Source organism: Hylaeus volcanicus, chromosome 3, assembly GCF_026283585.1.
Source record: "Hylaeus volcanicus isolate JK05 chromosome 3, UHH_iyHylVolc1.0_haploid, whole genome shotgun sequence".
Taxonomy (NCBI): Eukaryota; Metazoa; Arthropoda; class Insecta; order Hymenoptera; family Colletidae; genus Hylaeus; species Hylaeus volcanicus.
In genome coordinates, this window is record NC_071978.1 from 20,214,299 (window position 1) to 20,240,567 (window position 26,269).

The 26,269-nt window shown below is 41.9% G+C and overlaps 3 protein-coding genes across 23 annotated transcripts in view; all 3 read left to right on the plus strand.

The window, feature by feature from the left end:
- The window catches only part of LOC128873954 (troponin I), a 24,312-nt gene extending 8,382 nt beyond the window's left edge, over positions 1-15,930 (plus strand). For 2 of the 20 annotated variants that reach the window (XM_054118033.1, XM_054118028.1), the window contains 5 exons: positions 2,841-2,941; positions 10,326-10,369; positions 10,890-11,031; positions 14,521-14,538; positions 15,337-15,930. In XM_054118033.1, coding sequence (XP_053974008.1) covers positions 2,841-2,941; positions 10,326-10,369; positions 10,890-11,031; positions 14,521-14,538; positions 15,337-15,402 — 371 coding nt within the window. In that variant the 3' untranslated portion in view covers positions 15,403-15,930. Of the gene's footprint in view, positions 1-1,792; positions 1,894-2,840; positions 2,942-3,956; positions 4,058-10,325; positions 10,370-10,889; positions 11,032-12,053; positions 14,539-15,336 lie in introns of those variants that run through there. The other 18 variants (XM_054118038.1, XM_054118032.1, XM_054118037.1 and 15 more) reach the window with 11 other exon arrangements.
- Positions 15,931-16,038: 108 nt separating this feature from the next.
- Positions 16,039-23,921, plus strand: LOC128873610 (skin secretory protein xP2-like). Its single transcript, XM_054117305.1, has 6 exons — positions 16,039-16,056; positions 18,238-18,469; positions 19,523-19,801; positions 21,087-21,263; positions 21,949-22,029; positions 23,062-23,921. Exons 1-6 carry the CDS (start codon positions 16,039-16,041, stop codon positions 23,073-23,075), a joined length of 801 nt encoding a protein of 266 aa, XP_053973280.1. The 3' UTR covers positions 23,076-23,921.
- Positions 23,922-25,717: 1,796 nt separating this feature from the next.
- LOC128873953 (CD151 antigen-like) overlaps positions 25,718-26,269 on the plus strand; it is a 106,354-nt gene continuing 105,802 nt past the window's right edge. The window contains exon 1 of one of the 2 annotated variants that reach the window (XM_054118022.1): positions 25,718-26,058. The gene's annotated coding sequence lies outside the window, so the exon portion shown is untranslated. The remainder of the gene's footprint in view (positions 26,059-26,269) is intronic. The other variant, XM_054118024.1, reaches the window with a different exon arrangement.

A 26,269-nucleotide genomic window follows, 5' to 3' on the forward strand; every position in this document is an offset into this window, starting at 1 on the left:
GTATCATTTGGTTCTCAATGAAACGCGTTGAATAAATAGCATCGATCTAAAAAGAGGCAAAAATATTTTGAACTGTGAATTGAAATTCATACAGAAAGAGGTTAAACTGATGCTTGCTTTTGACCAAACTTCCGTCATTGAATTACACACGCAGTTTAAAAAAAAACCTTAAAGCAGTTCATTAGACTGTTGCCAAACATCCGCGACATAGTGGTTAAGAATCACTGCATTTGAGTACCGCGCTTGCTCGGTTGCAATTCATCGTCGATGTCGAGGGAACCGCGTATCCTCGTGTGCGTTTGGCAAAGAGCTCGAAACGGTTGGACTGACGATTACGCAAGGGTAACATTGCGTTTATTTATACGGCGACGAGGGAGTATTTATATTGTCGCGACTTGTATTTTTATACTTTCGATTTTCCAACAGAAATCCTCGTCGTAAAATCAGGCTTTAATTTTACTACGAGGGTTGAACAATTTACGAATTTATTTAGAGCCGGAACACTGTTTCCATAGTTGTTCTATTCTCGCGATACAACGAACCACCAAACTTTGATTTAATCATTTAGTAAATCAAGTTAAACGTTGGTCAGTCGTGACGATCCTCGATTAAATTAACGGTTGTACTTCAGTGGCACACCACTGATTCATGATCGATTTAATCGTCCATCGTCACGAGCGATCGACGACCATTTCAACCCTAATCGAGCTGCTCTTTGCCAAACCTCTTTGCTTTCCAGCAACCCGGGCAAGTGTCGCGGAGCTTCGCATTTCGTCTCTTCGTCTTTTTTTTTCTTTTTCGAATACATCTTTTTTATTGTTCACTTTCTCACTGTTTCACATAACACAGCTATACTTTCTCTGTCTCTCTATCTCTATACTATTTTTTTTTCGCACACTTTTCTGTTCGCATACTTTTGTGCGCGCGATCTACGTCTTTCGCTCTTCGTTTAATGCTATCACGTCGTCCTTTTTACATTTTTTTTTTTTTTTTTTTTTTTTGGTAATCTGACAAATTCGTGGATTATTCACGTATTACATTAACTTGTGCTCTCACAAATTGTCGCATACACGCTATACTTTTTTCGTAACGGCGTAATTACTTACGTTATTAATTTGGCAAACGATTGGTTTCGAGGTGAAAGTTGGTTTCGACGTACATGTCCCCTCAGCCCCACCCCCCTGCTTCCCCCAACACCCCCCAGCCCCCAAACGTAATATTTACTTTGCTTTTTATGTTGTCGCATCAAGCAAACCAGTTCTCGTTTTTGCTCGCGATTTGCGATCGAACGCACCTGTTCTAGGATCCAGCTCGATCATACGAACTGTCTGCTCGCCGAAAAAGCAACAACTCGCACCGTGTTACGTCGTTGTCAGTTTTCGTTCAGCTTTTTGACCGCCGGTTTCTCTGCCACACTTGTACACCCTGCTTTTACACGTTGTCCCCGTCCGTTTGCTCGTCGGCGAGACACCAATAAACGAAATCGTTTAATATATTCACCTTGTTTACATTCGGGGGTTCGAATGAGTCGTACTGTGTAAGCGTAGAGAATAAATTGAGTTTACCACGATTTCGGACAGATATTTTGGTGTAGCTCATTTTTTTTTTTTACTTTTGTTTACTTGTACGATTACGAGCACCTCGGTACCTTTGGCGTAGAAAGCGCGCGTTGATTTGTTGGTATCGATACGAGGGTGAAAAGAACAACAGTAGAGTAGGCGCGTCGGTTAAAATCGATCGCTGCGCCCCCGTCAAGTGGAGTATTTTTCAAGATGACTTCGAATTTTGACAGCTAACGTGAAGTCCGTTCTGACCCAGTATCATAAGAGGATCATCGTTCTCGAGGGGCAGAAGTACGACCTTGAGTACGAAGTCGCCAAGAAGGATTTCGAGGTCGAAACGTTTTTCGATACAAAAATAGATAAACATCTTTCTTTCTTTTTCTTTTTTTTCGGTGGGGGTTCTTTTCTGGATCCTCTGAATCTTTTTTCTCATTAGTACGCAAGGAATTTTCGCTAAGCGCAAACAACGCTGAGTAATCACTCTTTTTTTTTGTTTCCGTTTGATGGAATTGAAAGGATTTCGGCTGTTACTTAACGATCGTTGAACTTAGGCATCGAGGCTGATATCAATCTAATTTGCACCAAACTCTAACGTAGTACTCGCCAATTATCTGACTATAGTTTAGAAAGAAACATAAGAAAAACAACACTTTTTTTTTGGTAGAGCGTATCGTAAAACTAGAAAGAACAAAACCAACAGCAGGCACGCGCGAAGCGTAGAATCGCCAGCCAGTAGACGTTGAAATAATACACGTAACGCCTATTTCGTGAGCGGTTTGAAGTAGAACAACTATCATTTATGTTTCGTTTCTTTTTCTTTTTACTTTCGTTTATTTGCGCGTAGGCAAAATAGTCAATAATCCTGTTCTCTGTGAATACGTTCCCTCCACTTTGTTCCCCGAATTTCCTTTCTTCGTGTCAGGTTAACGTACGCGCAGTTGTCAGCTTCGTGCTTCTTGCTTCCAATACGAGAATCTCTCTGTTTTCCCATGATACTTTTCCCTTATCCGCGATTATGCATCATTATCGCAGGCCAGCGTCGCGAGCGTTCGCTGGAACCATTTCGTAGGAACAGCTGTCGCGGGGTAAGAACATTTTTAATTCGAACTTCGTCACGTGATCGACGATCTTTCTTGTTTTTTTTTTCTTTTTTGACACGAAAAACAGAATAACGAGTAGGACACGAGTAGAATTTAATCTTACAGCGAAGGATGGCCGACGACATCCTCCCATTGTTCATGTTGCTCTCTCTTCTGTGAGAAACTTTTGTGCTTTTAGCCGAGCTCCAGACGATCTGTTCGGCATATTGGAACAGACTATACTCGCTCGAGGGCGATAAGTTTGACCTCGAGAGGCAAATTAGGTTGAGAGAATTCGAGGTAAATACGATCGGCTCGCCTCCTGCGCAAATTATTCTTGTTCGGCCTCCCTCATGATTCGTTTTTCTTTTTTTTTTTAGTTTTTTTGGGATTTTATTTAACGTTGTCACGTCTTTGGCCGTGGTCGATGGCAGAGATGGGCAAAATTCGAATCGATCCCGATAGATATTCGGATAAGCTTCGAATCTCATTCGATATGTAGACAACGAATAAAAAATTCATCTGTCGTGTCATCGATCCTACTTGTTAACAAATTCGGACACATCTCCATTCTCTGACACATCTATCTACGGAACAAATCCATTCTGAATGCCATTTCAAAGCTGTTTATTTTTTTCTCGCGGGAGATTTTGATCCGGATAAGAATTTTGCCCACGTTCAGTCCACGGCCCCTCGAACGCCCCAGGTCGACGTTACTTCGAAACTTCGCTCGTCGGACACTACTTTCTCGAGGAATAGTTCGGGAACGTCGTTGGCATCCTCGATCGATTCCCTCGTTCAATTTCGCGTATCCGATCCGGTCGATTCTCGAGCGCAGACGAGATGCCAGAGATCGAAGCTTCGAAGTAGCGGCAGCCTCGTGTGTCGTTTCGGTACAGATGGAGGCCGATAGGACGATTTCCATTTGAACGAAAAGGAGAGATTTCAGAGCAGGTCACGTTCGTGTCAATTTTCTCGAGGAGAATATACTTACCAGCGCGATTAGGCATTCGGCTTTCGCGCAACTTTTATTATCGCCCGAGCAGAGCGGCAGAGAGAGATTTCCAAAAGTGATCCGAACGCGTTTAGAAGAATTCAACCGAGATACAGATACACATCTGTCCTGTGTTTGCATTTATCCCGAATGAATAAATATTACAACTTCGAATCGCGACTATTCTGGCATTTGAACGTTTTATTTACGAAACGTAAGAAGAAGTCTCTCTCTTTCCTCTCGTTGCCTCCTGGCTGTTTAGTGAACATAACCGTTATCGTGAATGGAAGATATCTGAGAGACACTCCATGTTCTTTGTAGACGATTTGAAGGAGATTTGCCAAATGTATTACGACCGCGTCTACCTTTGTGAGGGTCAGAAGTGGGATTTGGAGCGTGAAGTTCGGAAAAGGGACTACGAGGTACAGGAGAAAATTAAAAAAAAAAAGATATCCGATATCAACGGATAAAAAGAAACGGTGAACAATGCGAGGAGAAAGAGAGCAACCAGTCAGTCGCACGTTTCTCGTGGCGCCAACCCCCTGGCTTTCTCTCTTCGCGTTGTCTCTCGTTGTTACAACCCCTTCTTTCTGTACATACGTCTCTCTCTGAGTTCTCTTTCACGATGTTTCTCTTGGAGAACACGTCGAGTGGTTTTTCAGCAAACCAGAAATCGAACGAGAGGATCACTCGCTTCTTTTCTTGTACTTTCGAGAGAATAACGAACGTGAGAAATGGAACACAGTCCTTCTTTCGTTACTGTTTTCGATGACGTTTCTTAGCTTTACTTTCTACTGTATAATCTTGGTCAGTCCTGTCTCGGTGATCCACCTATCTCCTTACTCGAATCGGCTGTATTTTCTTTCTTTTTTCTCTACGAATTTCTTTTCGAAACGACGAATTCTCCCTCCCGCAGAAATATACGCACCTGGACGAAACGATAGATTGCATACATTTATTGTTGCGACAACGACAATCTTTATTTCCGGAGGTCGATATCTCGGCCACAAAGCAAAGTCATTCTTCTTTACGGCACCTGTCGCGAGACTCGTGCGCGGTGTTCGAAAATTGCCCTATCATTTTGTCCAGGTGTACATTTACGGCCCACCGAATTTTTTCTTTTTTTCGCGTGGATATGAAGTGCCGCAACGCAAAGCAAACTTTTTTTTTTTGCGCATATCATCGCTCGCCACATCGCTCTTTACACTTACTCATGTTTCTTTTTTTGTATCTTTTTTTTCCACGACAACGCGTCGTCGATCACTTTGCTCGCCTTCTCTCTTTGACTTTTCTCTTTCTATCATTCTGTTTCCTCGCATACATTTTCCATAGACACGTAGATAAATATCTGTTTCACTTGAACGCACACCTTGTCACTCTCGCTCTTTTCATAACGAACCTATCTGTCTGTCTCTACGAATAAATCTCTTTCTCTCTTTCTCTCTTTAACGCAAGATTATAGGCTTTCCGAGCTTTCTACTAACTCGCCAAGCGAAACGATGGACACAAAGCGAAAATTAAGAGGATTGGTATTCACGAAGGCATCGTTTTGTACGAATATTCCGAGGATAGATTTAATAATAACGAATTCCAGATTTGAAGCAATCACAGAATCCACGCGTGGCTGATGGGACTTTTCGCTAAAGAATTATAAAAAGGCGGGATACTGTGGAAAATAATAATGGAAAAGGGAAACAATGCTTTCGTAAATCCCATTCGTTTTAATTCTTGATTTATCCAGCAAAAGAGAGGTCCCCGATGTTGACGCTACTCTTTTCCAAGAAGCGAGACATCGGGTCCCATCTTTTGGTTAAAGAAACAAAAGCTTCTCGCGAGATTCGGATCAGGGCTGGGCAAGCTTATGGAGGAGACGTTTCATCGAGTCAAATCGATCCACATCGATCGTCATCGAGCGACTTTGTCCGTTTATTTGTTTCGTTCACGTGTTCGCATTCGACCTGGTCCGTCGATCGTATTTTCACGCATCATATTTTTGTCGACCGCATAACGCGTGTTCTCGCCGAGATAAAGAATCGTGAAACGAGAAGGGCCCGTTGTCCCCCAGAAAAAAAAAGAATACGTTAGAGCAGCTTCCACTGGACTACTTTCACTCTGTTTTTCTATTTTTTCAAATCATCGTGTACCCGACTTTTTTTTCCTTGTAATATTTTTTCATGGGGCAAAAGTGACATATACACAGTCATTGGGAAAAGAAAAACACACCGAACGGGGTCCAAGACGGTCCCTTTGATCTCACGCGAGAATCAAACGTGTGCGTGAGACTACGCGCGTGTGTGTATGCGCGTGTGCGTGCGTGGGTGTGCGGTGCAAAATCGGAAGTAGTCACAAGGAACTAAAACGAAAAGGTGGACTAAAATGAAAACGGAAAAATATAAGAGGAAGCTGAGAAAGAATCGTATCGAATCGATCGCTACCACTGTACATTTCACGTCTTCTTCGTGTTTTTCTCTGCAACTTTCAACGCCCTCTCACTTTCTTCTTCGCGTCTTTCACGTCTCTCTTTCTGCCTTTACTATTTCTGCATCTATTTATCTCTTTCCAACCCTTTGCGCCTTTGCGAGCTTGATTGTACGATTATTGATAAAACTGTTGGTTCCATTCGCCTAACCATACATGCACGGCTTGTACCTACTAACACCGTCAGGAAATTGTTCATGGGATTCCCATATGGATCCGAATCGATCGACTACGAAGGATTTTGCGAGCTCACGGTAAGAGAATCGATCGTTGTGAATTTCATACTTGATTCTGCGCAACCTTCGCCAATGTTTGGAATAATGCGTCTTCGAGGAGAATCTCCACGATATTTTTAAACAATTTTCCAAACGTTCATGGCCACGATAAATCGACGCATCGTATCATTCGATTATTCTTTTGGGCTGCTGATATTCAGATTAACAGCATGGAACAACTTTTCACGCTACAGCAGAAGTCACCGCAAATCTTTTCTATTCACTTCATTTCGGCCGAAGATGGGCACAATTTTGTTCGACTAATAGACATCGAATGAGACCAACGCGAAGCAATTTATTCGAGATGCTTAATCAGTTCGAGTCTTGAATTTTTAATACCACGTTCTGTTTGATTTGAAATGAATAAACTAGCAGTGTTTTTCGTTCGTTATTCGACATTTTGATCTGAATAATTTTGTCCATCTGCGATTTCGGCCGATCGCGAGGAGAACTGCCTATAATTAAGAGGCTCGTCACGTTTTCCACGCGAAAGCCATGCGATCATAACTATCACCGCATCGTCAGAGGGAAGTATGGCACTTCATATTCCCCGCGAGGGAAGAAAAATAAGAGACAATGCATTATTTACGATTTTTATTTTACAAATCTTTTTCCGACGTGAAGAACACGTGTTCGACGACCGAGAATTATCGCACGCGAGAAGTATCAAAGAAATACTCTGGGAAGCGTCGATAAACGTTTACGTAAACAACAAGAGGTAACCCTGTTGGTTTTATTTTGAATATGTACATATTCAAGACGTCCCGGACCTTCTTGATCCTCTATGTAATAGAAGATCGAGGATGCTCGAAGACGTTTTGAGAATGTATATAATCGAAACATACACAATGGTTTGTTTACGACTCGAAGCTTGTTTACGAATTACTGTATTATTCAAATTCAAGCAAGAATCAAGCTTAGTGTACATAGTAAATACGCCACGTAATGTCGATGTTGTATCACGCTAGCAAGAGTAGAGTAGGTACGTAGAACGATACCCGCCTGTTACGACTTTTGCTGCCCGCCCGTCCCCTTTTTTTCACCCCCGCCCCCCTTTTCAGAGTTTTGATCAAGTGTTTGGAAAGAGTTCTCGTTTCTCACATTCTCGTATCTCCCCGTTGAAAATGTAGCTGGTTGTCACCTCCTTTCTCCACGCTTTTTTCTATCTCTGTTCCACTGTTTAACTCTCACGAAGGTGGACTGTCTCGAGGCCCCGGATTAAAGAGATCACGAGACCGAAGTGCCATGCTGTGAAATTCTCCAGGCCACCGCCCACCCGCCAAACAAACCCCAATTTTTCTCACCCTCTATGTTTTTGTTCGTCTGAACGACTCCCTTGTAAATGTTTCCTCTGTGACGTGAAAGAAGAGTTAAAAAAAAAAAAGAAACAAAAAAGGAAAATAATACGGATTTCTTTTTCTGTTCTTCTACCCCCGAAACCCCGAAACCCCTTTTGTCCTCGTGAAAGAGACGTGAAAGCGAACACGTACACGCGTCTACGATGTCGAAATGGGAACGAGCGAAATTGATTTTGCACCGATTCGCACGCACCACCGACTGTCAGTGTCCTCTCTTGTCATGGTGTTCAATTGGGCCTGTAAATAGCGGATCCTTTCTGGCGGAAATCTGTTCCTCCCCTAATCAAAATCGTCGAACGGTCTACAATCACCCTTTGTCTCTTTACTTGTTCGCTACGGTTGTACGCGAAATGTATACACGCGTATATTTTCCCCCGAAACATCGAATTTTTAGACATTCCGGCGTGTAACCTAGTTGCGTTCGATAACAAGGGCATTGTTCGATTTTTAAAACGTCTGATGTCGGTGCATCGACGAACGAAGATCCGATTAAATTTCCAGTCGAATGAATTAGCGATTCGTCGAACAGTGAGAGGAACAGAATTCCATCGGTCCAGGAAAGGGATTGTAGTGGACGTTTTACATTTTTTTTTTTTTTGTTCTCTTTACCCTCTGTGGACAAAAAGAGCTGATCGTGACCAGCCCCCTCCCCCGCCCCTCTCGCCCCCTCTGATTGGCCAGAATGAAATTCATATCCTATCATTGCCCGATCCTTTCTATCCTTTTGTCCCTCTCGTTCCTCCCTAGCCTCTTCGTTTCGCTGTGTGCGCAGGTGCGCCTGTCTCTCTCCCGCGTTCACGTTTTCTCTGTTTCGCTCTCCTTCTGGCGCGATGAACGCCAAAGGGAGAAACGAAACCGGGAAAGGAGAAGACTCGAAAGTCCCGGGCGCCGGGCGGCGAGGGATGAGAGAATCCGACAAGTGGCTTCCGTCGGGAAGTTTTACCTTCGAGGAAGCTATTTGAAGACGCAAAAAAATAAATTTGTTTGAAAAAGCGGCCACTTTTCCGAAGACGAAGGGAAAACCTTCGCGGTAAGATTCCGATTTCATCGTGAAACGATCGACCGAGAGAAGAATAGCTATCGACGTTATTTACTCACCCAGTGCGCAGGGTGTCTCTGTCCAAGTGTCGAAATAACGGCCGCGCTACTGATTTTATTCCTCTTTTTACTCTTTTTACTCCTCTTTACTTCTTTTTATTGTGCTGGTATGAAAGCAATAATTTGCTGAATAAAAGGAGACGAATCGAATGATACATGGTGATCTTTGAGATCTGAAACGAAACACATTAACGAGCGTATTCTTCGCGTGGAAAGAGAGACCCAGAGGATCCTTCCAGAGGAGCTCTGGAAGGATCCTTTGGGTACAATGAAGATGCTGATCGTGTGCTTCGTTTCTGAGGCGTTTATTGTACCATGTGTCATTGAATTCATCTTCTCTTGATCCACAGTTATCGAGAAAGGTACCAACAAGTTGACCTAGAACTAACTCGATCGACTCAATTCTTCACGAAAAAAAAAGAAACGGAGGAATACTTCCCCTGTACCACGACTTCATAAAATCAGTGCTTCGGACGTTATTACTCGCGACCCCTGTATGGAGACCCCTGCGAATACGTAACAATCGATATCCTTCGGCAATAGCTTACCTCCACCATCTTTTTATTTGCTACTTGTCTGCGAGGTTAGCGCTCAGGAGGCAAATACGTGTACAAGCTCGATCTATTCGCTAGTCATTTTCGATCGTCTTTATTCCTTTTCTCTCTTGCGCAACGACCTCGTCAACTTTTTCCAACGCGACCGCCACCCCCCTCCCCCCCCGACCTTTTCTATGATCCGGGTCGCGGACATTTGTCCCATCTACGCCCATCCAGCCACCGTTACATGGCATTGCAGTTAATCAGCAAGCCAATTTACCGTCAATCTCGACTCGTCGAGTGTCTCCGGCCGAATATATCTCTGTATTCGCTGCAAGTCCGTGTGTAAAACCCACCCAACCACTCCCGCCTGCTTTTGGCACGCAGGTAGCATGCTAATTTCTGCTAGTGTACCGCGTTCACTCGTTCTTTCGTCCACTAATCGATTACTGCTCTTTCGTTATCTACCATGTACGTATGTGTATGTCATTTCTTTTTTTTTTGTTTTCTTAATTAACACATGTGTTTTCGGTTTCTGTGAAGCGTTCTGTGTACCGTGATTAAAGGAAACGTCGATGCTTTGTGTGACGTTGCGTTCGCTATTCGAAAGTTTGCTATTTTTCTATTTTTTTTGTTTGTTTGTTTATTGTCTCAAAGGGAAAGCGTTCCCTTTCGTTGAGTACGAATTGTCCCGTTTTCGAGTATCACCGAGGAACGTTCGCCCCTGGAAACCTTACGATGGAAATTTGGAATACCTTGGACGATTACGTTGGAATTAATCGCTTCAATTAAGTTGCATCCGTTTAAAGACGCGTCCGAGTTTCCAACGGGCGTCGTTCCTTCGGTTTCCTAGTTTCTCGCGATGAAAATTCGATGGAAGCATGATCGTAATCGCCGATGGTCTCTGCGAACGGTAAAACTAATCGAAAACTTCGATCGCTGCAGATCGCGGACTTGAACAGCCAAGTGAACGACCTCCGAGGTAAATTGTAAGTAGACCTTTCGATTTATTGTTTCACTCTGCTGGATACTTGTCATAGTTACCGTGATTCGTTACGAAAATTGGGCGAGTCCACGTGTTTTTTTTTTCGAGATACGAAAAGGGTTGAAATTGAAAAAATTGATGTAGGAGTCTAAATGAAAAATAAGACACGGGGATTCGAATCCACGATCCTCGGATCCACAGTTTTTTTTTTTTTTTTTTTTTTTAATGAAATGTTTATTGTTTTAAAAAAGGTACAGTCGATACAAAATAGGAGGTTACAATATACATTAAATAAAAGCCTGCCGTACCCTACGTTTCGTGTTCTCGTTTGACACCTTATTGTTGGGTATGGGAGACGCGAATACTACATTGATTTCTCACTTTTCCACCCTCTCGAGAATAGAAACTTTTGGGCTTTGAGAAATATTGATAAGCGTCACCTGGGCTCGCGTTACTTTCGCAATGAATTCTTTATTTCTGGAGCGCATTCTTTGCAAGCAATATCCATTCGTTTCTCGCCGTAGCATGAAACCCACGCTGAAGAAGGTCTCGAAGTACGAGAACAAGTTCGCCAAGCTCCAGAAGAAGGCTGCCGAGTTCAACTTCCGTAACCAGCTTAAACAGGTTAAGAAGAAGGAATTCACCCTCGAGGAGGAAGATAAGGAGGTAAGGACGATCGTTTTCGATAGGACCAATCGATGCTCTCATTTTTTACGTAGACTGTTTCCCCCCCTCCCGTCGATGGTTCGTCCCGTTTTGTATTTTTCGGGCTCGACGAATCACGCTCGTCGGTCGCACTTCATTGAAATGCAAAGCTCCGTTTCAAGACGTCTTTTACTTTTCGATTACTGTGCGAGACAGACAAATCATAGCCTCAGTTCACAGCTGGTTCATTTCTTCTTTTAAAAAAATTCAAGAAAAATATCTTTATATGAAATCCTATAATGGAAGCAATAGGCTGCTTGGAAGGATATTTTCTCACCAGAATTATTAACCCTTTGCACTCGAGAGGTGACTCTCCACTAGGTTTTCTTTAGGTTTAATTTCTTTGAAACTCAAAGTGCCAATAAAATGATTGTCGTTGAGGCAAAGGTAATCTGATTCTCAAATCTGAAATTAGAGATCTCATTTTCGAAGTCAATATAATCTTAGCATTCGTGGCAATGGAATGCGAAGAAAGCATCTCGAGTTGCTGGTAGATACCAGAAAAAAAGGCTTCGAGTGCAAAGGGTTAACAATTTCTGTTTTTTTCTTTAAATATGAAATGCATCGGTTGTTGTGACCTTTCCACGAAATTGGTCTTGCATTCCCATGGAACGACACGATCGAGGCGTGAATTTCAATTTTTTTCGCCATGCGACGGGCGGGCCTGTACTTACGTTTTTTTTTTGCAGCCATTGAGAAAGACAGTTTTTGTGGCTCTGGTTTTCTTTCCGTGTATAAAACCCAATTGGCAGGTTTTTTCCCTTGTATCAGTAGTATTTTGTTCACCGTTCATCCCTTTATGGAGATCCCGCGGGGAACAATTGAAATCCACGCGAAGTCGTACGTCGCAGGGTTTAGTATCGCCATCCTCTGGATCTCCTTAGAGGGACCGTATTTTTGACCCTTCCTTTTTTTCGTACATGTACAATCCCCGCCCCCAGTAGTAGCGATAGTTGACTAGGCAATTGTGTTGTTCTCCACAGCCCAAGAAGTCCGAGAAGGCAGAGTGGCAGACGAAGAAGTAGATTTTAAAAAGCCAAAAGATAAAACGAAAACAACCATAAAAAAAAAAAAGAGATTGAATGAAACCGATACACAAACGCACGCGTACACAGACAACATGTAATAACAATGTAACGTTGAAAGAGCTTTAGTATCCACACACGCATAAAGTATAAAGTAACGTCCGCGTGCACGCGTTTTTATTTCGAACCGTGCGTAAACAGCCCAGAATCGAAAAGAGAAGCGCGAATGTCAGGAAGCCACGACCAATACACACTCTGGAGAAATGTTTTCCTTCGTTGTCACATCCGACGATTACCGCACGTTTATCAACGTGATCTGTTTCGCCATTATTTCCCACCCTCGAACCGTTCGCAAAAAATTCGTTCGTTTTACTGTACAGCATGGATCGTGCCGCGAGCAAATAGTAGATTGCACGTACGATAGTCAGGTTATAATTCGGGTCTCTTCCTCGACTCGTCGATGATCGGATCGCGAGTTACGAAACGAGAGAAATAACAAGAAAGGGAATATCTGTGTTTCAATAAACGATCGAAAAAAGTGCATGCCAATGGAGCCACATGTTTTCGTCGAATATCATTTCTCGCATTTCCAACCCTTTTTCAACGACACGACGATTTTTACATTCGCGGGTGAATTTTTTTTATTCGACAGAACAATGTTTTGGTTTTCGATTTCCGTTTTGTATATACAAAAATGGAGGGAATTCACTTATCGTTGCCAAACGAACGATACTGGAAACTAATTGAACGAACATGTGCGCAGCGTAAATTGTTAGTTTCCGACAGTTTTCGGTTTTAGAAATTCCGTTGTTTTGAAAACTGTATGAAAGGGATTGGATGTACATTTTTTTTCCAAAAATTTATTTTGCATACATTTTGCAACCATACTCGACTGCGATTCCATATGGCGTTCGATAACGCGAGAGGTCGTGTGTTATCGAGAACCGATCCGCTCTGCTCCACTAATTTTTTCTCCGCGCTTTGAATTCTTTTCTTTCTATCCACGTTTCAATCTTCCGTGGCGATACCATTCGAGAGTCATCGTCGATGATCGCGTCTACGCTGTAATTTGCTTTTTAACTCGCGTCTCGCTGTCGTTTTCTTCTTTACCTATCTCTCTCTCTCTCTCTCTTTCTCTCTCTATTATAACTCGGTAATCTGCGCGACAAGCACGCAATACTCGGTAAAAGTAACTATTAAAAGAGAAAAAATATATACATATAAGAGAAGCGATAAAAGGTGAGAATGGCTTACAAAGTATATTTAAGAACTCACAGACTTTTCTTCCTCATTTCGTACGTAATAGCAGAAGCGCTTTACTCACAAGTGCCTTTTCACTCTTCTCTATCTCTGTTTCTATCACTTACTCTAATTATTCATTTATTTACTGTGTCTGCACTCATTTTCGTTTATCTTTTGCGTCTCTTTTTACGCGTTGATCGCGCGCAGGCTCCCCCACGCAAAACACCGCAGTTAGGGATATGATTGTCGTGTGCTGCGCAAGTTTAAGAAAGGTTCAAAGGGGCACATTCAAACGAAGGCTGATCACTTTCACTTAAAATCTCTTTCCAAGACGCAATAAAGCTCTCTTGCAGCTTGCCTTTACCGCCATCGTTCGGCTGCCATGCTTCCAGGCTGTACATGTGTAGGATTGTTGTCCCGTCTGAATTTTTGTTTAATCGCGACCGCGCATCGAGCCTCATGATTGTTTTCTTTTATGGATTATTTCTTTTTTTATTATTAAAATTCTGAGGATGGTGTCGACTTTGGAAACAGGAAATCTTTAGCGATTACTGGGACTTTCGAAGTTGATGTATGTTGTGCTTGATACTAACTGAGACTTCCAGGTGTAAACTGTATACCTTTGAGTAAGATACACCTGGAACCCTCAATTAGTAGCATGAGGATTTATGGAAGCCTCAGTTGGTAGCATGAGGATTTATGGAAGCCTCAGTTAGTAGTATGAGGGTCCATAGGAGCCTTAGTCAGTATCGTGAGGATTTATGGAAGCCTCAGTTACTAGCATGAGGATCTATAGAAACCTCAGTTAGTAGCATGAGGATCTATGGAATCCTCAAATATCTCACGACATATTTCAATTCGAAAACAAGCACATCACACCGTTGGAATATTCGACTAAAATACATTTAATACGAAATATCAATTTCTGTAGAGTATTTGAAAAGAACTAGTCGATGCGCGGTTCGATCCTGCCACTACCGTCGATCGTGAGTCATGCCGGCGGCGATCGAGGTTTCCACGATCGATAGCAGCACGCGAGTCGCGTGTAACGGAGACTTTGATCGTCCATGAATCGCGAGCGACGCGTTGTTAATCGTTAAGTTATTAATTAGTACGTATGCTCTAATAATTGTCCACGTCTTATCTGTTGACTAATGATGTTGCTCTTGCATTATGTTCGCAGAACGCGTCAAAAGATAAGGTAAAGCTTTAACGATCAACTCGTAGATCGGCATGCTTCTTTAGGGGAGAGTGTGCGTGTGTTAGAAAAGACATAGAATTTTGCAGGGATTGTGTGAAAGAGCGATGCACAGAAGACGATAGGATAGCTATAGAGAAAGCTTATGTTCCTTAACGATGCGACCATCGGTTTCGCGTACACGTTGTCCCACTTTTTATTTTGCGAACACTTATTTTTGACGTTCGAGCTTCGAATATTGTCGACGAATGTATCTTGTTATTCACGGAATTACTCGAATCGTTTCTTTTTCGTGATTTTTTCTCTCAAACTCTTCTCTCGCGACATTTTTCACTAACAACTTGCACGGCTTTCTGGATGACGAACAGAGAAGATACATTGTCGAAACGTTGGAGAAACAAAGTGGATTTGGCAATGCCTGTTGAACAAAATTCTAGGTGGACACGAACAATTTTTTTGATAATTCAACGTGATCGATTTTTTTACGCGAAAAGTCACCGTTGAAAGAGACAGGCGAAATTCTCATCAGGATGAAGATTGCAAATAACTCGTAAAGGATCAATTTTCATTCTTCGATAGGAATAAGAGTTTGAGTCACAAAATGAAGTTTACGTTCCACGTTAGAAACGAATACAATTTTTCCTGTCTCTGCCTCTGGAAGAACGTTACCTTACGAAGATTTCCCAGGCGCGTTACCCCCGCTTTGCGAAGGTTTACCTTGACCTAGCTAACCAAAGACCTGGCGTGTGCGAATTTTCGCCAAATCACGGACCACTCACGCTTGTGTTCTGAATTTTGCAGAAGAAACCCGACTGGTCGAAGAAGGGCGAGGAAAAGAAGGTAAAGGAAGAAGAGGTGGAGGCATGAGAGAAACTGAAACTCGCTCTCGACGTTTTCGAGAAGGGATCGTCCATCCACCAACCCGATAACATCTCGACGCAAGAACTCAAAACTTCCTCACTGTCACTTCTTTCGTTCTATCGTTTCTTTCTTTTTTTTTTTAATCGTCATTAATGAACGTATATTCCCGATTTGCACGCAGAAATCACGTTGTCTCTGTCTTGTCCACGAAGATTCCCCAAATTACACGTTTATCTTCGCACAATCCAGCGAAGATTTAATCCAGAATTCAGAATTTTGTGACTGACTCTCGTCCAGAATATATGTATGTATACTTTCTTTAAAAAAAAAAAAGGAACAAAACCCTGTATCATTTGTTTCCGTTTGTCGATGTTGGTTTATTTTTTACTCGTGAGCCCTCCAAGTACATGTAATTTTCTGTGAGTCAGATGAAGGGAGAAATGAAACGCAACGAGATAGCAAGAATGGGAACCGTTATTTAAGGTTTATTGTAAAGCAAAGTATTTAACGACAATGAAAAAAAAAAACATTGTACTCCATGTGTGTGTTTAATCATCCATTTTCCACGTGTCCATTGTTTCTCCATCTCTGTGATTTTCCTTCGTTCCGTGGATCGATGATCGAAGACGACGGTTTCGACACATGGCGAGCCTGATAACCGTAATTTCAGTAAAAACCTGTTATTTTTCGCGCTTAAAGGTTACGAACCCTGTGTACCTTTTACTTTCACTGTAAACGATGAACCTCGCAAAACGTGGGTACAGGATTATATACAAGCTCCACGTCGTTATCGTCGAATCGACTAATTCCCCACGAAAACCGACGTCTTCGATTCGATCAAATGTTAGAGCGGAGGTAATAACACCTCTGTCGTATTCGAATCAATGTTGAGAGTCGTGCGTCTTAATACCGTCGTTAATTCCACGAACGGCTCAATTACAACGCGATTATCAGTCTTCGAGCAAGGAGCGAGACTTTTACCATGCTCGAACCTTTGCTCCTAGAGACGATCACGTTCGCGTTCAAACACACGACGAGCCGTATCAAATGATAGAGTATATGCACAATCGTGCATATCCTTCCGAGAAATTTTACGAGAATCCCATAAATACCGACGATGCATTAACCTTTTCTTCGGTGCTCTGCGTGAGTATACTCGTCAAATTATCTTGTTTTTGTCGTGCTCAAGACGAGTTAAATGGCATGAGCTTTTTAAATAGGAAAGAGCTCAAATTAACTCATTAACTCATTAGCAATAAGCTCATGCGATTTAACTAGTCTTGAGCACGACAAAAACAAAATAATTCGACGAGTATACTCGCGCAGAGCACCAATTTATTTCTGTTTCAATCTTTCCTAGATAACAATTTGAAATACCGTCGTTCAGTTCTATGCAAATTTTTGTTCATTTTTGCTGTCGAGTTAGTCAAATGTGCGCGACACCGACTTGAATCGTACCATCTTTGATCGATAAATCATGAATCTAAATGAATCGTGCAGAGTACTCTTTAGAATATAAAAGTTGTTTTTTATTCTTCATCGAAGAATGTGTTGCTCTTGAGATGTATATCATCGGTCTGAGATATCGTTGCACGCAATGAGTAATCCAACCTTATCGAAGGACAACGCGGGTCAACTTCGTCATGCACATTTGAATGTCGTTGCGCTACAGTAAATAATAGCGTCGGCGTCGTAAATGGATGACGCATCATCGGACGTTTGTTAAACGACATTGTTAACGAATCGTTCGGTTTTACATTTCACTAGCGAATCCTCGGATCGATTCTATTTTAGGCAAACAACAGGCACGGTAGGTGCTTCGTTGATTAATTTCTGCTTAATTACGATTCGCTACAGAGCTTTCTCATGGATTCGCTACGTAGCCGTGTAATGTTTACGCTTTGAAGTTGCGCACTCGTATCGATCGGGAATTATTTCATTACTCACTCATCGTAACCCGATGAAACTTTATACATGGTACATTCCAATCGTTATCGATTACTTAACCAATTTTTCAATCGTACTTTGTACCGTGGTATTTCCAATAACAAACGTAAATGGATTTACTCTGTCTAATTGCCCCTCGCTGATACTCGCCAAGTTAAAAAAAATTGAACACGAGAAATTAAAATTGTAACTTTCGATTAGTCTCGGCAACCTACATTCCCGCGCAGAGCAACACCGATGCTATTATCGCTCGCAAGGACAAATTGCGTATCTATAAACGCCTGTTTAATGCAAGTACATTTGCGAGGACGCGCACAGCAGTCGTAAATCATGCAATTTAACGCGCGTGCCGTCGACGTGTCACGTCGCTGCAAACGAAATTTTATCCCGACCGCGTTCACTGCGTTCCGCTCAGGTAAACACGAGAGTAAATAAACTATGTCACGTTCGCGTACGGGAAAAAAAACGAGCGTTTTATCATTATTTCCGAGTGTTTAAATCGCGGTCGGTATGTTTGCATCAAAACGTAAACGATACGAATATCCGGGTTCAGAGATGGGCATACCCCTTATCTAGATCGCAATGACGTGTAACGAGAAAGCAACGTAATTCATTCGACGCTAGAATTACGGGACTAGATGTTCAAATATTAAGCTGTTAGCGCATTCGTTATTCTATATTTTATACAAGCCTTGAAGCCGGGATTTACAACTAACCCCAGTCAATGATAACTGTTCAATTGAATAAACGTCGCGATTAAACCATTACACATTCATTTCAATCATACATTATTCGAATATAGTTTTGCTCATCTCTGAATCAACCGTTAGAAAATAATGATCGCATGATCTCAATGTTAAACTCTGCACGCGTTGACGCATTGTTCCCACGTAGGAAGAGCAGCCCACACCGGAACCACCACCGCCAGAAGTTCCCGCGCCTACACCTTCGCCTCAGCCTGAGCCAACTCCAGCTCCAGCACCTCCACCACAGGAACCAGCTCCAGCACCAGCACCAGCACCATCACCAACGCCAACGCCAGAACCAGCACCCCCGGCAGAGGGAGCTCCGCCGGCGGCTCCTGCGGAAGGAGCACCAGCCCCTGCGGAGGGCGCGCCTCCAGCTGGTCAGTACATCGATTCTAAACACCCTCACAGATTCCTTCAATCATCGATCGTGATGTCTTTCAGTATATTACTAGCATATTATTGTAACGATAGTATTTTCATCGATATCGTCTGTGCAGAGCAATCCCAAAAGTATCGTGACCGTATTGTTATATCGTAACACTATTTGTATTCTACCTAGACTAGGGGTGGCTAACCCAAATGATTTCGCGGGCCACTTTCGAAATACATTATAACTCTGTTGATATAAGCATATAGAATTATGAATTCCTGTATTAGATTTAGACCCATTATAGACATTTGTTTGCTCTTCAGCTCTTCAGGTTTTTTCGACACGTAATCGATGGGGCGCGTGCGCGCTCCTTGGCATATTTCGACCATGTTTTGTGAAAACTTTCTGTGAAATTATTATTTTAAAATCAAAGTTAATTTTTTCTCATAATTTCGACAGTTAATTTATGAATATATGGATGCAAAATTAATGTATATTTTTAATATCGTGTTGTCCAGAAAGTTCGTGCCAATTTTTAAGAAACATTCAAAGACACGTTTGAATTTCGATATATATTTATTGAATTATATATGTACCATTTTGTTCCACAATTTTTTCACCTTTTAAGGGATGTCCACATGTTATTTGTTTTCAACCATTTCGATATGTTCAGACCTGTACCGCCTACTAAAAATCGGCATGGACTTTCCAGACAACCCGATACATTGATTCTCACTACTTTGGCCATTATAAAATAAATATATTTTGTAAAAGTGTGATGAATCTCGCGGACCGCGGGTTGGCCACCTCTGACCTAGACTATCAATCCATCGAGTATCGATGTTTCTATTTCTATTTAGACTCTAACCGTTGCGTTACTTTTGGTGTTGCCAATTCTGCATTATCTCTAATACTTCTCATATTTTTCAACGTCTCTCACGTTAACGACGCGAGCAAACCAACGTTCCATCGAGAAGAGGAAAGCCCAGACGAGGCTCACCGTCCGTCCTTGGATGCGTAGAGTAGAATTAGAAAGAGTAAGATGCATGTGCTTGTTCAGAGGGCGCGCCACCACCAGCTGCACCTGCAGAAGGCGCGGCACCTCCAGCCGAAGGTGCAGCACCACCGGCTGAGGGTGCACCAGCTGCCCCTGCGGACGGAACAGCGCCGCCACCAGCGGAGGGCGCGCCTGCCGCACCTCCCGCTGAAGGTGCACCTCCAGCAGAGGGTGCACCGCCCGCCGAAGGTGCACCTCCCGCAGAAGGAGCGCCACCCGCGGCTGCACCCGCGGAAGGTGCACCACCCGCGGAAGGCGCGCCTGCGGCACCACCAGCAGAAGGTGATCATGCCAATATTTTTGCAATTATTTCTTATCTATTACAATAATTCTTGCAATCTTCGTGTAATCATCTGTAAAGTCTCGTCGTTCATTTATCGTGATTCTTCGTTTTTTTAGCGCCGTAGTGCATGACTTTTAACCCTAAGGCCGATTACACACGGGCGCAACCGATCAGTTTCAAACCACACTGAAACTAGTTGCATGCGACCGTGGATCTAGGTAAAACAAAGATAATGGAGTAGGTAAAACAAAGAGCGCAAACGGTTTGCAACACTAATTTCAAATCGGTTGCTCCGTGTGCGATCGGCTTAAACCTACCGACGTGCATGCGCGATTATTTCTACTATGATCGAACGAGTGGCTAGTCTTAAAGACATTTTCTTCAATTAGATGGAAAAATATTTCACGTGAAATTAAATCGAATAACGTGTAAAACTGGATACAAATGTTTTGAAAACGGTCATTCTTTTTTTTTCTTTTAATTATTTATTTATAATGGTCGCATGAACAGCAAGGTCATTAGCGACCACGGTATAACACATAGTTACAAATTAATTACAAATTAATCGCACATATACTACAGTTAAACTTTCTTATATAAGTCTACACTTTTTAAAAATGAAAGAGTCGCAGTGATATTTCTAAGACTGTTAAGGCAGTCACCGAGATGTTTTGGAAGTTTGAAATCTAGTCGTTTAGATTGGAACATTGGGCAGTCAAGTAATACATGTGGAATAGATAATTTAACATTGCAGGAATTACAAATCGTAATAGGTGGATTTTTAGTAATTTTGTAGACATGGGTTATATTTGTGTGTCCGTTTCCAAGTCGCGTAATAACAATCTGATCCTTCCTGCCGGTAACATCAGGGACGGTCATTCTTGTGTACAGCTCTTGTATACGCAATACTGGGTGTCCCGTAACCGGTGATACAAGCAAGTAGAGGGCGAGTCTACGCGAAAAATTGAATCGAAAATATAGAATAGAATTTTGTCATATGACGCTTTAATTTCGAAAAGAACAAGTTTGAAATTTTGTCGAGTACCACGTGAAATATTTTTCCATTCAATTGAAATAAGTGTATCTCAGATCAATTCCAGTAGAAATAGGTACAAATGAAATGTCGGTAGGTTTAGTGTTAACACCGAAGGTGTAGGGTAAAGGATTTTTGCCTTTCGATTCTTATACCTGCAAAGGGTTGGTTACTCAGTGGGATTAGAAAGGCAAAATCCTTTGTCCTGACCCCTGAAAAGGGTGCAGTAAGGTAACTGCGATTTCGTAAAGGTGCACCTGCACCAGCGGAAGGAACCCCAGCAGCACCACCAGCCGAAGGAGCCGCACCCCCTGCGGAAGGAGCGCCAGCTGCACCTGCACCAGCCGAGGGAGCCCCTGCACCAGCTCCAGCCGATGCACCAGCCCCAGCCCCAGCAGAGGCTGCACCTGCACCAGCGCCTGCTGATGGTAATACATTTCTTTCTTACCGTCTCGAACTTCTGTCCATTTTTGACAAATGCAGTTAGTCTCATACATATTCGTAGCCTCCATTTCTATCGAATCAATTTGTTTAAATTAAATGGTAGGTTCGATGTTTCCAAGCGTATTATTCATATATACATATTTATAATAAAAAATTAACAGATTTCACGCTCATCGTAAGAATCAAGAAATTGAAAATCAACCTCAATAAAAAGCTTTTCTCCATTAGCACCACCGTATTCCAGTATCTCATATCTATCCATTTGTCCCCGTCTCTATCCACGCTTCATTGTATGTCACAAACTTTACATTTCTCTGTCAGCACCTCCCGTATTTTTCAGTATCTCATATCTATCCATTTGTTCCTGCTTCTATCCATGCTTCATTGTATGTCACAAACGTTACATTGCCCGTTAGCACCCACCCTTGTTTCGAAAATAAAATGATTTTCAATCATAAAAATTAATTTAGTAACATCGAAGCTATTATTTAATTTAGTCAAACTTCTTCAATAGACCGAGGGTACGAATATTTACGAGACCAAGTGTACATCTCGAACAGAATTTTCGCGCGTAACGATCTTCATCGGTTTATAGAAGCGGAGAGGCAACGGTCACGCATCCATCTTCTTAAAATTAATTTCCCTTGTATTTTCGACTTAATTTTCTAGGTAAAGTAGTTATGGTTGTGAGAGTTACATTGACCCTCAGGCCGAGGCACCCGATAGTGGGTTCAAAATTCATCACGTTTGGTATGTTTACTTGAATGGTGGCGATCTAGTAGAGGACTAAAAATCTAGTCACGAGTCATCGGTCATAATTAAAGAAATAGTCGACTAATTGCATCATCGATCGCCCTGTTCACTGTGTCCGTGGTGACATTTAATGCCAGAGGAATCAACGAGAACTCCGACGATACTCATCGGTTTCATGACATTTTTCACATATTTGTGCTCGTCTCGCGTTTACTTAAAGAAGAATTTTGTCTTCCAACAGAGGCGTAGCGAGGAAATTTGGCGCCCGGCGGCATTTCAATGAATTTGAGCCTCTTATCATATTGTGGGAGAGGGGTTTCCCCTATAATACAGATAATTTCAGATCACTCCATTACTTAAAGTTTCCGATGTGTACTAATTTGAATATGTTCAAAAACTACCCAAAAGTTTTAAGGCTTTTGTGAGACATATAATTTGATTTTTTTAATAGTTTTTTTTATTCAGAAATATAGCACTATCCTTATACAATTTGACTTTGTACTAATTTGAATATGTTCAAAAACTACCCAAAAGTTTTAAGGCTTTTGTGAGACATATAATTTGATTTTTTTAATAGTTTTTTTTATTCAGAAATATAGCACTATCATTACAATTTGACTTTGTTGAAATTTCAAAACCACTGTGCGCCATTTGGCGCCCCCTCGCCAATAGCGTCCGGAGGCACGTGCCTGTACCTGCCACCCCATCGCTATGCCTCTGTCTTCCAGTCATCGAGTGTTGAGTAGTCGTTTAGTTAAATATTTAGTTAATGGTTCGGTAGTGGCAATGGTATTGTTAGTTGTAATAATATTAGCGAGGGTGGAAATCATGGAATTCCTTGAAACTTCGATAGAAGCGAAAGAGTGTAAAAAGCGAGCAAGGAAAAACTTCACTCTGCAGAGTAACGACGCAGAGCCAAAAGAACTAAAAATCGATCTAACGGATACAATTTCCTTCTCTTTTAAAAGAGCAGCTAACGTGGCAAAACAGATTTTTCCCCGGTCTAAGTATTCTTTTCTTTATTTCTAGCACCCCCATCGTAACTTCGTCGAAGTTGGAGCGAACGAAGGGTCACCTCGCTATGTAATTTCCACTCGTTGACGTCACAATTTACATAAAACGTACACGGACAAGCGCATACTACGGATACGTATGCGTCGAGTCAAATTAATCTCGGTGCAACGGTTCATGCGTTGGTTATCATCGTCGTCATCATCGTCATCATCATCATCGTCATCATCGTAATCACCGTTCTCCGTCATGCACACGCGTCCGCTCCAGGGTCATATTTATGCGACATACGTGCCCTTGGGCGTCGTAAGCGAAACAGAACAACAAAAAGAAAAAAAAAAGAGAAAAGAGTAATATAGAAAGGTAGAATCGTATGCTTGTCGTTGACGTGTTTTACTTCTTCCTTCCGTGGGTTTTCGCAACTCGTTATCAATGCATAGTAACTGGGCATCGTCACGGGATGCCTGACCAGTTTTTCCGCGTCTTAGCTAGTTACAGGGGAAAACAAATCTAACAAGCTGTGTCTTTGCTCGAAAGAAAGGTTCTACCGTCCGTGATCGTTATCGCGCTACGATGAAAAACCGTTCGTCGCGCTTGCGATTCCGTGGATTTCTCGATCAACGGCTATGAAGTCGAACGATCTACGAAACAAACTCGAAATTAAGGCTAATGTAATATTTCTATGTAAATAATTTACGACGCGTTCTATCGAAGATTAATGCAGATATATCACACCGACACTTTCCGATATGAGAGAATTGGATTTGGTAATAAAAACTGTTCTGCGATTACCGAAATTTTATCGCTTGATAAATAACACCGTCCTCCTCCTATTTAAATCAGATTTGATGTACGTCCTAATGGTAATTTATTTCGTTTGGTTTGCTTCCGCTAGTTAGCGCCTCGATTAATATTCAGAGCCGCGAGTCTTTGATTTTCTCGCGTAGTGCCTTTATTTGGGGTGGTTCATTGTTGGTGTACCACGGGGATTGATAGGACTCATTTGTTTATGTTGCTCACTGTCTTGCCACGTGTTTACTAATCCCTTCGTCGCTTTGTTTCGCTATGCGCACATAGATAGCTCGTGAACAATAGACGAGGCTACGTAATGGAATTTACGTGGGTCAGTCTTATTGTGAGTGGACCTCCCTTTCCAGTGTCCCTTTCTCCGTGCAATCGATCTTCGAGCTGTCAAATTAAATTACGGCCATCGGGCGCATCGTAATTTAACAATGCCGTGACGATTGAAAATTTTAACGCGAAGAAACCAATCATTTCTTTCGTAAGAAACAATATTCTTGTGATTCGACTACGCGCAAAAAACCCGACAATTTTTCATCCAGGTAAAAAGAATCGTGATCTTGTGACAGACTGGTGCCCTCAGGCGTCAGGGATGGGTGAAGTTTCGCTATTCACTTATTCGGTTGAATAGTTAACACTTTACTTACTGAAAGTTTATGTGTACGTGTACTTTTTAACTCGTTAGTTTCTGAAATTTATTCATCGTTTTATTGGTTGTCTACTTATAATGTTCAGTTTTTTGATGTACCTAATAACTAGACTGCGGATCTTTATGCAAAATAAAATCTTCGCAAACATGCCTACAAAAATTGAACCTAAATAGGAATTTTATTCTGCAAATATTACAACGTGAACTTTACTTTCAATCTTTTTTATATTCTTCCATATTGTTTGCATTTTGTAGGTTCTTGCAAATTCAAATTTCCTGTAAATGCATAAAGATCCGCAGTCTACTAGTACGGTGGAATTAATGTTAGTCCAGATTAACATACGTTAACGTAGAAAATTCTTTTTTAAATCGCAAACTGTTTCCTAAAGAAGCTAAAGAAAGGTAGGTGTAGGAGACCATTTCCTATAAAATGCAATTTTGATTTCTTGTCATAAATGCACCCCTTTAAACATTCACTTAAACCAAACATCACCGCACTAAATTACATATCTGCAAAGCTACACTATTTAAGAATTTAACCCTTTGCGTTTTAGGTATTTTTCTACAGAATCAAATCCAGTCCATGTTTCTAATAAATTTCTGTGGAACCAAAAACTCTACTTCGAAGAGAATCATCTACGAACGTTTATGACTCAATGTATTAGGTTGTCCCGAAAGTTTCTTTCGCGAGTTGCACTCAATTATTTTATGTGGTCGTGTTTATATAAATAGACAATCTAATTTCATAGATATTCATGTTGTAGCAGTAATGAAGAGCAAAATGAATCGTGCACGATTCAGTAATGTAACATAAAACATAAACTATCGTGCATGTATTACTTATTAATAAAGCGAAAGAAACTTTTGGGACAACCTAATATTATTATTTCAATTAATAATTAGTTGTATTTTGATATAAGCGAAATTGAAATTGTACGTTCGCAAAATCCCTTTTAAGTTACATATGTCGCTCTAGAGGCGCCAGCCGAGCGCAAAGGGTTAATATACCGCAATTTTTGTTTGCACACTGCAACCAGATGGCTTCCAGTGAAAACGGTTGATTAATATATTTTTTTCGCGTGTATTTAATATACGAATATGCGCCGCAACTCAAAAATGCTCGCGTAATATCGCACATTCATCTCGATCAAGACGAACACAGAACGTAGTGTCGTTAAGTTGCGGGTAATTCGAAACTCGAGGCCGTGTGCAGAGCGAGCCGGCACGGCCAGTCAGTCGCGCTCCAGCCGCCGCGGTGGAAGGTGCTTGTCGCTCCCTCTCTTTCGTTCGTAGTAGCCTCGCGCCGGAAACGCGGACTCCCTTCGCGCCAAAAACAAACGGATTGTTCTCCCTCGTGCTCCGTGACACATTGTGCAAACAAATCAGTGGTCCTCTCGTGTGTCTCGCCGTTATATCGAGTGTTAACGAGAATCGAGCACGTTGTGCGAACAAGTTGGCGCGTTACGCAACTCGTTGATTCGCGCCACGCGGGAAACAGCGAACTTGCGGTGCATCCTTCTTCTTCCTCGTTTTCGCTGTCACGCAGTTGCTTCAAGGACTGCCCGGTAAGACGACACTCATTTAACCAGGAAACTCTTCGCATTCTTGGAACGATCTTGACAGATTTCTGACGTACAATTTGAATATTTCTATAACAATAGAAATTCGATACGCATCAACTTGCGAAAGTGGCGTTGATAATTGATTGAAGAAATGTGTTCTCTTAACGCTTTATCGACTGGTAGCGGTTAGATGTACGATTAAATCTAATATTTT